Genomic DNA, 13,568 nt, shown 5'->3' on the forward strand with positions numbered 1-13,568 from the left:
TTCCATTGCTCTGTGACTTTCAGAGTCAAAGTTTGAAGGAGTTTCCCCCCCCTCTGTACCATGAAGTCGTTATGTGAAACACTGCGGCACGGTGGCGAAGAGGTAGCGCTGGTGCCTCGCAGCTCTTGGGCTCTGGGTCCGAATCCCTGAGTTTCCTCCCACAGCCCAAAGACGTGTGTTCCAGCTCAACTTATCCAGTTAAAATGTCCGTATTGTGTGATAAGTTGCTCTGTTGTATTTGTCAATAGTGCATTGTGTCCTGAACTTCAGAATAAAAATTAAAACTATTCATAGTAGTCAGAATCATTTTTAACGGTCAGACAATACAATCACTACTCATAAAGTGCTCAATCCATAAGGTATGGAACAAAATAACTGTAAATGGGTTCTTTTAGCAATGTTATCTTATAAAAAGATAAAGATACTATATCAATAGATTTTGTATGGATACTGTCGCTGCAAACAATCCAACAAATGTCCGTTTACTTTTTTTTACTAACGTGTTAATGGACCGCCTCGCTATCCAGAATGTGCCTTGTGTCACGGCCTGTGTGTCTGAGATACGCTCTGGACCACCCAACCTAGCATTAAGACAAGCGGTTATGGAAACGGATGGGTGAATATATGTAAATATGCATGAAAGATTAGCTAAAGTGACTCCGTAGACTTTGCTGAATTGATCGGACCTTGAACAGCAAATACGAGAGGAATGAGAAGTTTTATATACAGCCTGGGTAACCAAGAGGGATCGTACACCACTGTTAAAGCGAGAGTGTGTATGTTTCCAACAGCTTCTGCCCCCCACCCCAGTGCCTGACCAGCTGTTACATTTCTTCCTTTAGCTGACACTTTTCTCCAAAGCATCTTACAACTATTTACCCATTTACACAGCTGGGTAACTTTACTGGAGCAATTTAGGGTAAATACCTTGCTCAAGGGCACTACAGCTGGAGGTGGTAATGAAACCTGGCACCTGAAGGTCCAAAGGCAGTAGCTCTAACCACTATGCTACCTACTGTTCCACACAAATCACATTGCCTTGGCAAGTAAGGCGTCAACATATTAGCTCTCAGTGACAATGTTACAAATAGCTGTAAATCGACTTAATCTTTTTTAATCTAGAATGCTCTGGAGGGGTGGGCAGCCACTGGCACTTTATGCCCCAAAGGTTTTTATTTCCCCCCTTGCCTTTCGGTTGGGAGTTTTTTTGTTATTTTCGTTCATGGTCAGTTTGCTTGCTTACAGCTTTAACAATTGCATAGTTATTGCAGTAATTTAATGTATAGTCAAGCTTTTATTTATATTATGTCCCTAATCCTTTGTTTGGGGCTCTGTATCACTGTTTAAGAAGCGCGGTCTATGGAAATGGGTTGAATACTGCTCACGTCAACAGAATTTCCCAGAATCGTGGTATCAAAACCTACTGATGAAGGTAAACACCCGCTCTTGTGTTCACAATGTGACTGACACTGGTTACACACTCAAGTGCACTGTAAGCTGGTTTAGAGCAACAGCATACACCTGGTACTTGGAAGATAATTCCCTGAAACGAATTCGCAGTGGTATCCTGCTGTGCTGACGTCCAGGATCTGGCTAAGAGGATGAATGGGCGTCCAAAAACATTTATGTAACTCTTTACAGAGACCGTAAGGCTCTTAAATGGCTATTTATATGTGAGATAAATGTGGCCAGTGTACATTAAACCATGCAGCATTTTGATCTGACGGACAAAGGTACGCTATTTTGGTTATTCTCTTGGCTTCAATGGCTTCGCTGACACCGCAATCCCGGGCAAAGTGCAGACTCACTGGCTACATGGACGGCTCTTCTCAGGCATTCTGCAGAAGTTGCTTTGAAGCTCAGCTTTTCGTTATCCAGTAGCCGAGTTCCCTTCTAATAAAATGAACATCAGTGTGAAACAGACTATGTTTGGTTTTGCCTACCACACATCATTCAGCTGTGTTAATTTTAATCAAGGAGAAAAATAGATATTAGCCACTTTAAATATTATTACATCGTATGCGCAGTGGCGCAGTGGGTTGGACCGGGTCCTGCTCTCCAGTGGGTCTGGGGTTCAAGTCCCCGCTTGGGGTGCCTTGCGACGGACTGGCGTCCCGTCCTGGGTGTGTCCCCTCCCCCTCTGGCCTTACGCCCTGTGTTGCTGGGTAGGCTCCAGTTCCCCGTGACCCCGTATGGGACAAGCGGTTCTGAAAATGTGTGTGTGTATAATACACTACATATTTCATTTTCATCAGTTTACCATTCAGACATTTTAAAGGATCATATTTCATTAGTAGGAACTGAACGGCAACGAAAGGTTTTGATGATGCTCGGCACATTGTCCTCACCTATCTTCCGGTGACCTTTTACAGTGCAAACAAGGTAATGTGAGGAAATGTGTGAAATATAAAGGTGGGGTATGTTCTGGAGTCTGTGAAATTGTGGACTTTATTGTCTTGACAGATAAGGGTAACATTGCAATTTTTTTTAACCATCTTTTGATGGACTTCAGTCTAAAACTTTCAAAAGCCATGGGATGAATTTCTTAACATGTTTTACAGGGTGTGGCAGACAAACTCTCTTTAAGTGATCAAAACTGGAAGAAAACTCTGCTAAAACTGAATAAGAGCTCTACTGCCATTTTTGACAGGTTGTGATTTCTGATTGCTCTTGCTGAGAAGATGCAAAGTGGTCCTGACGATGATTGATGGTGAAGGTGACCGACATAAAAGAATACAGTATATGGCTGTTATACAAACGATTGGTTGCTAGAAAATGATCATAGCTTCTTCCAGTAGTGTTTAAAATGTCACTTTAAAATGTGTTTGAAGTTGTGGTTTTTACAAAGAGATTGTCCACACCCAGTTAGAAGTATTATTTGTCTGATGTTTCTGTCCAAAGAAATGTACAAAATTTGATTTTGTCCCGCTGGGTATTTTTACTGAATGAACTGAAGCTAAAATACATTGCTTTGTGGTACTGTGGAGTAGCAGGGCTGAAACTGGCAACCTTCCACTCACAAGGCCATGTCCTTCACTGTTATACTACCTGCCGCCCATACAGTGGAAAGATCCTCTTTTACTCAGGTTAATGCAGGAAGATCTTAAATTCACTGCAGCCTTCGTCAGGGAGGTGACGTTCGGGCAGGTAAATACCAAAGGCGTGTTCATCATTTAGTTCCTTAACCACGTCTTCATTGTTCGGTAATCTGCAACTCAATTAATGTGTGCTGTTTATATTTTGTTATGGTTTCTGATTTTTTGGTAAAAAAATATGTATATTTTATAGGTGTATTTTGCAAGTATTTAAAGTTAGTAATAGCCCCTCAAATTTTTTGAAAATGATTTGTTTTTTATTTTTTTGAATTTGATCACTAGTGTTAATGATACTAAAAATTTTATTTTTACAATTTTATTTCAACGTTTCATTTAAAAATAAAACAATATTACTTTTAAAGACTAAGTTTAGTTTACAGCAGTTTTATGCTGTTTTATGTTTACATCACATTTAATAAAGCATATACTGTAAGTGCATGGATGTATAAATTTGTGGGAACGGGCTGCTCCGCTTATTCAACATGTTGGTCTTTTCATGAGATTAACGGGTCAATATTAAGTGTTTGGTAATAGTCTTCCTTGGTCAAAGTCACTGAAGCCATCGTACAACTGTGCTTTTCACTGTGAAAGTGGGCAGGAAAGAGAATCTAGGGATGATGAGAATTTTTATCAACAATTCTTAATTAGCCGACTGCCAATCTTTCACAGAGTCTGCATTTCTAAATGAGGTTATATAACATCAGGATCAGGATTCAGTCACTATGAACTTTGGAAACAACCTCTTTCATTGGGCCTGGAAATTACGGTAGTACACTCTTCTCTGTTCTCTGTGTGCGGCAAACTTACGGCAACCTGAAGTGTAACAAATAAATAGATTATGACTTGTTTGAATGTTAAGACTCCTCATTTGACCGTAATTGTGGGTTAGGAGCTATACTTTTTTTTATTAAGAATTAATGAACTGTGCACTGTTACAGCAGTATCTTGTGGGCAATACAGAGAAGTGTAAAGGACACTATCAAAGAAATATTGGATTCAGTGGAAATAAGAGAAAATTAGATTGACTTGCTGCGTGTGAACATTAGAAAGTCTATTTTCAAGACAATATTTTGAGGAAAAAGATAAAAACATTGACCACATCCCTTTTTGTCACCAGTTTTTCCTTTTTCTATTCTTTTTTAATTCACAAGTATTGTAACCAATTGTCATATGCTGCTGTGAGTAATCTTTACCATTGAAAACACAGTACAGGTGGTACAATAGGCAAGTTATAGCACTTGTCACGTACGATCTCTCGTTGCGTTGCATCCAACCATCTTACAAACAAAAAAATATGCAGTATTGTAACCAATTAGTAGGATTAAAAACTATTAGCTAGAAAAGGCCAAAGTAATTAGTTTTTTCTTTAAATAGGGGCAATATTCACTAACGATGAAGCCATGATGAGAATAGACTTCGCTGAAATCTCTGAGTAGAAAAAGAACAAACGTCACAGAACAAACGAAACGTCAAACCATAAAACGATATCAGCGAGCGGTCTTTTATAACAACAAAAACTACGGACAGGATACAAGACAGAACTGACCTTCAATTCGAAAACGATCTTTAAGCGATTTTAACTCAACACTGACTCCTTTCTGCTGCTCCAGGTCCACCGCATCCCCGTTGCTTCGTTTCCTCGTTCATGGCAGGTAGTTGTGGTTAACTGCGAGAAGAGTGAAGACCGAACACACTGTGCTTCAACTGAAATATATACAGTGCTTCTTGAAAGTGTGTGAACCCTTAGTTTTACCACAAAATGGTTATTGGATGAGAAACAGTCTTTCTCATCCGACACAATAGGTGCGTGATGACCAATTCCAAATGTTCGTTTAGAGGAAATCATGAGTGTAGAAAAACAGAAGTGGTGCAGGTGCAAAAATAAGTGAACCCCAAGTTGCACTGGTTAAACCAAGTAGGTAAGTAGAATCAGGTGTGTAAATCATAATCCTGTACTTATTTCTTGAGTTTATTTAAATATTTTATACAAGAAGCATGGCCACGGAAGGGTTCGCATACTTTCGAGCAGCGCTATATATGCCTGTGACAAATTAAAATATTATAATTTTTGCAGATATGATAGTAGCCTAAAATAATCAAATTAGTAGCTTCGTGTTAATTTTTTCAGCATTTTTAAAAACATTAAGCCTCAGAAATTTCATAAGCTATTTTTGGGATTGCCTTTGATGTTGGTCACACACAGTCAGTCACACATTTTGTGCCTCTTTCTTTTCAGGGAGGCCAATACAAAGTCTGTACTGATTGAATTTATTTTCTGTGCAAGCCCCAGCGCCCCCGGCACCCGCGTCCATGCGTCCCCCCCCCCCAACCCCTTAACCACTGCTTACCCCTGTGCCTCCACCACCTCGGATAAGCATCTGTTCCTGCTCTGGAGCCACGCAGACCCGACGCCTGTGGTGCGGACTGCCAGATTCGCCCCTCTCTATGCATCTATTTACAGGTCAAAGCCTGCAGGCCTTGAGAATAAGGGGGCGGGGGGTGGGGGGGACGGGGAGCACGGCACCCTCACGTACACTGCTTGCACTACAATCACAGCCCGCATATTCCAACCCAACCAGTTCTGCCAGCATTCTGTCTGTTGCTCATATACGTGGACAGTGTACTTGAATGTGTGCCTGAGGTCACCATGGAAACCCATCCTCATCTCCGGTGTCACTGCTGTCACCTGTTGTGTTGTACGTGTTCCAGCTATACAGCCTGTACAAGCGCTGCATTGGAAGGTGTCGGCTAAATGAATACGTGTAAGGTTATCCTTTACTATGTTCCCTCAACGTAAGGAAGTACACACATTTGCCAATAAATATGAATCAACATTTGTATGGATTTTTGAGACACTGAATAAACTTTGAGTTACCCCAAACATAATTCCTCGTGTCAAAGACCAACTCCTGTAACCGCGTTTTGCTGAATCGCAGGTGTAAAAACACGGGACGACGTTTTTGTGCCACTTTCCTTGCTCCTTATGACAGCGGGGCTTTGCTGGCTTCCGTTCAGGGATCGACCGTGTCTTTCGGAGGCCGTGCAGCCGCTTCGCTTCCATTGTTTATTCGCTCTCCTTAGTTAATGGCCCCGATCTTTTCAATGCACCCAGCAGCAAAATTTATGGCCTGCTCACTCCCTCAGGATGTAAATTAAGATGGATGAGTCAACACTGAGAATGCCGGTCATTCATTAGAGTACCACATATTCTCACGTCATCTAGAATACATATCTTTGCCTGAACTTCTGAAAAACTGAATATTCCCAATTTTTCTTTTCTCCTTAAAGGTTCCAGCAAATTAATGCAAATTGTTGCGCAATATATATGTCATTAATATATAATAATCTCTGTAACACTGATATTGCTGTAGAAAAGTGCTCATTTTATTTAACAAAAGTGGATTATTACGATCTAGTGATAATTTGTTATGGTGAAATTACGTTACTGTTTTTTTTCGTACAGTTCGACTCCCTGTGAAACAAAGTCCTTTTTTAACCTTTTCTTTTCCTCTGAAAAAAGATGCTTTCATTTTGCCAGTAAAGACATAGCGGCTGCGAGAAAAGGGATACGAGAACAGACCTGTTACCACCATGTGGACAAAGGACCCATTCCCAAGTACCCAGTACTCTTTACTTCTACTTGTTGGCGTCCTCCAGCTGCTTCTGATGGACGGATCGCATTTATGCCTTTCTTCTCGAGGTCACGGTGAGCCCAAACTGCCATTTCCCTTACCTGCATCCTGGTTGAACTTTAGAACACGTTCAACATGTATCTCACGGGGCTCACACTCACTGATCACTGACACTGTCTCCAGGCTCCTCACGTTACAAGCTCTCATTTACTGTACGCACGCAGGCTCTACTTTGCTGCATCCGCCAATGTCCTGTCAAGCAGGTGATCAAAACCTGAAATCCTTCTTCAAACAGCAATTGTATTTGTAATCACAGGGCAGTGAGTAGCATATTGGTTAGATTGACCACCTTGCAATCAAAAGACGCAGGTCCAAAACCCACCTCCTGCTTACTCTAAATTGCTCCAGTAAAACTTGCAGAGCTCTATAAATGGGTAAGTAATTGTATGTTGTTTAGTGTACAAATGTAATACTAAGTATACTCCGGAGAAAAGAGATAATCACTGTCATCTTATACTACGGTAAATGCATGTCTGTCTAATACTAATTTCAGGGGCTGTGAACACGTCCATGTCCTTGACAGGTTTGACCATAGTACCGGGTTCACACTGTGTCAATGGAGTAAAAAATGGACTGTTTACTTTGAAGGCACAGCTGCCTCAAGGGAGCAACTTGAGTGCGAAAGGTTAACAGTCACCTCCACCAAACATACTCTGTAATCCATAGCAACAGCTTTATACCCATAAAAGTACCATCTCCTTACCACATACACGTTTTCTGATTCAAATTTTTGTAAATGATCGTTTCTTTACTGCCGTGTACTCTAATCATGCAGTACATCCATTTCTTAAAAGTGCAGTTACTGCAGTTAACAGCCTTGTCTCAAATAGCTGGTTATATAGTTTGTTCTGCCCTTTGTATTTTGAGCACTTTTACCTTTTTCCCGCTCGCAGTAAACTTTGAAACACATTCTATGATGTGCAATGCACTCGGAACACCAAAGATAAAATCATCTCTTGTCCTCCTGCTGGATCAGACACAAACCTCAAACATGGCCAGACACATACCACAGGCTGGAATGTTATCAAATGCATATTTACCTGTATTTTATAAAAGGGGCAGATGACAGATAAGGGAGGAATTCCTTTGAACTGTTAGGGAACAAACATAATATTTATTTCTGCAGAATATCATTATTTCCCATCGCATATACCTACTTAACTTACTCAATGAAAAACAGTAACGGTTTCCTTATTTTGCTCTCTGCATTTTGAACAAGTCAGATGTAAGAATTACATAAAGAATTCAAATTCTTAGAAATGTAAAGAATGAATTTGCAGCATTCGTTTGTAAAATAGCAAAAATGGCTAATTTTTTTTTTTTTTTAATCCATAAAATACTCCCCCCCCCCTCAAAAGAAACCTCTCAGAATACTGGACAGTGAAGTGAAATGAAAATGCTATGTGAGCAGGGACACAGAGAGAACTAAGTACACTGCAGTATCACTAGTGGCCCCATCTACTGGTCGCCTGGAGAGCTGGAAAATACCTGTCCATCTCTGCAAGCCAATCCAGACAAGAGACACAATCTCCTCTACTTCCTCACTTTTTAAAATAGACCAGTAGGATGGCTATTTGGGGGGAGGAATATATACGTATATCTTATAAAAATATAATGCAGTAAGTGCACGAAAGGAACCAAAAATTCTAATTTTACAAAAGAGTTATGCAGCACAAGATGTTTAGAGCTATTTATTAATGAGACTGATTGCATTGCAACTGACTAATATTACAAACACCAGAAAGGAGTTTCACATAAAAAAAAAATCACAATCACTGAAAATGTAAAAATATTTAACAAGCTCTCTCTTCTCTAGAATGTACATTATATGAGGGTAAGTGAGGAAGTGCATGTTTACTTTTAAGTTTTCTATATTGTTGGCTGCAATGGCAGTTGCACACGCATGTGTGAGCTTTGTTTGTCTAAGTTATGACACAGGTCCATTCTACTCCTGTTAACTGCTGGCATATTATACCACTGTGAACATATCTACTTCCCTTTCCATGTGCACTAAATAAGTGGCACTGTGCTCTTATCTGCTTTTTTTGAGCTGAAGGTGTTTCTGGAAGACAGATCCTTCGCCCGCTTTCAGCACAGTATGGAAACATTTTGTCCCGGAAAAGTGAGCACGAAAGGGTGGGAAAATTCAAAAACTGCCACGCAAGTGTCGCAGACAAAGAATGACGAGGTTGCCTGTGCACATCCATTACTGCTGACAAAACTGACTATGTCCATGACATAGCTCTGGCAAACAGAGAAAATCTGTTGTTCTTTCCTCAGGGCATACAGATGCTTGTCCAATGCTGGCCTAAGTGTGTTAATAACCTAGGAAACTGTTTTGAAAAATTATGTTTAAGAACACTGCATTCTCTCTGTATTCAATTTTATAAATACATAGCAGATTTTGACGTACCCTCATACGTCAGACATATCCAGGGCAATATGTAAATGGTCACAAGTGAAGCGTGGAGCCACTGATGAAAAGCTCTCTGGCACGTGACTCTCAGCAGTAAAGTTTGACAGTCACCAGATGTAACACCGCGGGGATCAGAAGAGGCTTTGCCGTAATATCCTCTTCTCTTCCTCCACAAAGCTCTTGTCCGAGGTCGCCTGGCCAAGATCTCGCTTCCTCTTCTCCTTCTGCTGAAAGCTCTCTACCTTTCTTTTCTTTGCAGACTTGGGACCGTCCTTCTCCTCATCTAACAGAAGAAACAAACATCATTAAGATGTATTAATATACAATTTCAAAATCAAGTGGCGTTCCTTAGAAAATAATGATTTCACACTTGACCACCGGTACAAACTCAGAGCCTTGTGGCCCACTTTCTTTACCTTTGTGGACATTTAGATTACCTTAGTGACATTCTCATGAAGCCATACGATTAAATTTAAACCATATTTCCAAAGGCACATCCAGTTAACTGCTATTACCACTTAATCATATTCTGTTACACCTCCTTATTTAACAAAACGTTACTGTCTAATATATGCTTGTCAAACAGCAGGAACTAAATACTAGTCCATTTCCAGAGGCATTCTGAAGCATGCACATTTGGCCACGGACAAGAGACTGCAGACAACCGGAATGAGAAAGCTGTTCCTCGTCTGGCAGAAAGCGTGCTTTTCCCGCAGCGGACTGTGGAGCGTCATCCCCATTATCCTCGTAGACATTGGACCATTTGATGGCCATATCCCTGCCGGGAAGAGCCCTCTTCTTCTCCTCTGTGACGTAGGACTGCGGCGGGGGCACAGCATTTGTCTTCCACATTTTGAATTCCTTCGGAGGCTGTGTGGTAAAAACACAAAGAGCTTGTAAAGCTTTTTTAATAAATTTAAATAAAAGAAAAAAAAAAAAACAGACTTTGTTGAAATTATGCCAGCACAACCAATTTTACTACTACCTTTTTCTTCATATATCCATTTACACTGATATTTAGAGAAATACGTGACTAAAGCAGGACAATCAACTGGCCAGTGAGTAATGCGGAATTTTTAATTTATCTTTGACAGCTGACAATTTTTGCCTCCTGGGATCCTGATGAAAATGAGCATCTAAGGCTTCCTTATGCTCAGCACAGTCTTCAACTACATTTCATTTTTATTTGTGTAATTACTACTGCAAGCAGAGAGTGCGGTGGCGCAGCGGGTTTGGCCGGGTCTGGGATTCGAGTCCTGCTTGGATTGCCTTGCGATGGACTGGCGTCCTTTCCTGGGTGTGTCCCCTCCCCCTCCAGCCTTACTCCCTGTGTTGCCGGGTTAGGCTCCGGCTCGCCATAACCCCGCTTGGGACAAGCGGTTTCAGACAATGTGTGTGTGTGTACTGTATAGCATTCCTTCCTTACTCAGTCATTTTACTAAATTCGTAACTAAGTATTTGAGTAGCTGTTACGAATGACAATTAAGTAATTGGTGGGCGGGTGTTGGGATTTGTCTAGCCTGATTTTTATGCACCTACTCGAACGATGAACCTCGGTGCAGCAAGTGGTAGGTAGCAAACTAGGTTTACTTGAGTCTCATATCTACAGCCATGGCTCTCTCTCTTAATGTAATGCATAAATTGTACTTTTACTGAGACGTACATCAGTTTGGACAAAAGTGTCTGCTAAATGAATAAATTTAAATCTAAATGTAAAATTAACCATGTGCCGCTGACGTTCACAGTGGTGCTGGAAATCAAGTGTGCTACTACTTCATGTAGTAGGATATTTATCAATATTGCGCAATATTTACATTTATTCGGTACTTTTTCTCCAAAGCAACTTACATTGTTTCACTATTACACTACCATTTTACACTTATTCACCCATTTATACGGCTGGGTAATTTTACTGGAATAATTTAAAATAAGTATCTTGCCCAAGGGTACCACAGTCGGGGGTGGGGCTCGAACCCACAACCCTTGGATCCAAGGCAGCAGCCTTACCACTACGCTACCTAATTTCAAAAGGATCTTTCTTCCTTTTTTTTTTTTTTTTTTTTTTAAATCTTTACACCTTTCTAAGTAAACTTCTGCAACCTGCCTGAGATGAGTAAACAAAAGGCGGTGACTATATACTGCAAACTAGTCACCGCCGCCTAGGCTTACAGTTCAGTCCAGTCCACCTGCTGCTGCTGCGCACGTACTCTGTGTGTGTCCAGCCCACCTCACCTCCTCGGGTGCTTTCACGATGCGGCTCTCCCAGTCGATGTGTTTGTTCAGGGGGTTGTAGAGGAAGGCCGGCTTGGACACACACTTAAAGAGCTCCTCCGGTTTCGGCAACGGCGCTCCGGCGGCTGCCCGTCCCTTCTCCTCCGACTCTCCACCACTCGCAGCGACACGGCGCCTGCGCTCTTCGAGGTCTGCAATCCGGCTTCTTCCCCCTCCATCGTCTTCAGAATCGCTGCTGCTGAGGTCGCCACTCATGAAGTAATGCAACGGGTCGTATTTCTTGTCCTCTGCCATACCGCGAGCGGGCTTCTCGAATCCGACGTCGCGAATTGTTCTTAGAGGATCCGCGCTAAATGCAGCTGAGAGAAGCCAAACAACCACATCGGACGTACGTCGATACGTGATGACGTACTTCCTGTGCAGTGGGCTCGGGGGCAATGAGACGACGCCGAAGATGCTACGCTGCCCCCTGATGGCGCTGAAGGGCGCAGCAACATGTCTGCGGCGGTGCGTTCGACACTCCCCGGGAGCAGTTCAAAGTTCTGTACGAACAGTTTGTACAGCATACGTGTTTCTCGGTACAACCTGTAACAGAAGCATAAACACAGTCCATGGAAAACACTAAAAAGAAAACATGAGATGTCGAAGCACTTCTTAAAACTTCTCTCCTTGCTCATCTGTAACTTTGTACATACTATAGACGACAGCCCGAAGGACACTGAAATAACCACGTGTTACTCGAAATACCAAATATGTCAAAACTAAAAAAAGACCAAAACATGTATGAGTATACAACAAATGTATATAATTTTTCCCGTTGACGCCGTTTCCTTGTGTTGCCTACGCTACACCCTGGGTGAACGTTGTCACAGTTGACTCAAACTGAATTTTGTTCTCCCACACGTTAATGCGCTGTCTTCTTGAAACAACGTAAATATTTCAATTTAATTGCGCCGCACATCTTCCACACTGCGACTACAGTGTCCGCCGAGCTCTTCAAATGTATGACCTACTGGAGAGGATCGCGCTCGCAGCCCTTTCCACTCTCGGGTGTTTGCACCGCCCGGCCGCTAGGGGGAGTGACGCGCCACATGTGAAAGCCACTGCATCACTGTCTTCTCCACCTTACAATGGCGCTGCTGTCGCATTAATGGACAGTCCGCTCTGTGCATTAATATCACAACATATTTTAATGTTGCACTCGGGCTTAAGTCCAAAAGAGCACATTTATATTACATATTTATGAAATTGGCGGCACGGTGACGGTGGCGAGTAGCGCTGCCGTCTCACAGGGTGGTACGAGGGGACATGGGTTCGATCCCACTCAGTCTGTGTGGAGATTGCATGTTCTCCCGTGTCTGCGTGGGTTTCCTCCCACAGTCCAAAGACATGCTGTTCAGGTTCACCCATAGTGTGTGAGTGACAGAGTGTGTTCCAATGATGTATGATAAGTGACCCAGTGTAAGTAGTGTATCTAGCAGTGTAAGTCACCTTGGTGAATGACGTGTGTGAGCTGATAACACAACATAGACTTCACTGGAAGTCGCTCTGGAAAAAAGCGTCTGCTTAAATTGTCCATGGACATATTAAGACAGGCTACATTAAACAACCTGAAAGCCTGACAGAGATCAGCGGGTTCTGTGGAAAACATTACTGCCCTGTTGAAAATGAAGACAATGTTGGGAGGACCGCACACAAACTAGATAGCAAAATGTTTATACAGCAAATCCGATGATGCAATAACATGAGAAATGTCAACTGAAAGGGCTCAATAGATGGTATGAGTTTCATATTTGGCCATTCTGAGCATCCCGGTTCCAGCCGACAGCGAACACAGAGGACCGCTAGCGTTCATCTAGCGTTCGTTCTCGGTTTCTGTGCATGTGAATGAATGAATGAAGGCTCCACATCTGCTCCTTACTTCCCTGCATGGGATCCTCACTGACCGCATGGCAACTGCTATCACTCTCTCCCAAACAACTGATATAAAATGTACTCCTGCCATAATTAGGCATTTATGATTCCCACCCCCCCTCCCAGGGGCATGCGGTGGAGCAGTGGGTTTGGCCAGGGCCTGCTCTCCGGTCGGTCTGGGATTCGAGTCCTGCTTGGGGCGCCTGGTGGCGGACTGGC

General features: G+C 42.3%; 1 protein-coding gene across 2 annotated transcripts; it reads right to left on the bottom strand.

Annotated features, from left to right (window-relative positions):
• Nucleotides 1–8,460: 8,460 nt before the first annotated feature.
• LOC108923465 (UPF0690 protein C1orf52 homolog) lies at nt 8,461–12,529 on the bottom strand. Of its 2 annotated transcripts, XM_018734229.2 has the most exons (4): nt 12,449–12,529; nt 11,436–12,020; nt 9,869–10,073; nt 8,461–9,486 (listed from the first exon to the last, which is right to left on the bottom strand). In XM_018734229.2, the coding sequence occupies exons 2-4, from the start codon at nt 11,727–11,729 to the stop codon at nt 9,335–9,337; spliced, it is 651 nt and encodes a 216-aa protein (XP_018589745.2). In that variant the 5' UTR covers nt 11,730–12,020; nt 12,449–12,529; the 3' UTR covers nt 8,461–9,334. The 2 variants fall into 2 exon arrangements, with proteins under 2 accessions (XP_018589745.2, XP_029110434.1); XM_029254601.1 differs by lacking the exon at nt 12,449–12,529 and having other exon boundaries at nt 11,436–12,183.
• Nucleotides 12,530–13,568: the final 1,039 nt, after the last annotated feature.

The sequence above is a fragment of the Scleropages formosus genome, chromosome 9, assembly GCF_900964775.1.
Source record: "Scleropages formosus chromosome 9, fSclFor1.1, whole genome shotgun sequence".
NCBI classification, from domain to species: Eukaryota; Metazoa; Chordata; class Actinopteri; order Osteoglossiformes; family Osteoglossidae; genus Scleropages; species Scleropages formosus.

Coding starts and splice junctions, on each gene's coding strand:
- LOC108923465 (XM_018734229.2), bottom strand. CDS start 11,729: ATGGCAGAGGACAAGAAATACGACCCGTTGCATTACTTCATGAGTGGC. Junction 10,074..11,435: donor TCGTGAAAGCACCCGAGGAG/GTGAGGTGGGCT, acceptor TTTACCACACAG/CCTCCGAAGGAATTCAAAAT. Junction 9,487..9,868: donor GGAACAGCTTTCTCATTCCG/GTTGTCTGCAGT, acceptor TTCTTCTGTTAG/ATGAGGAGAAGGACGGTCCC.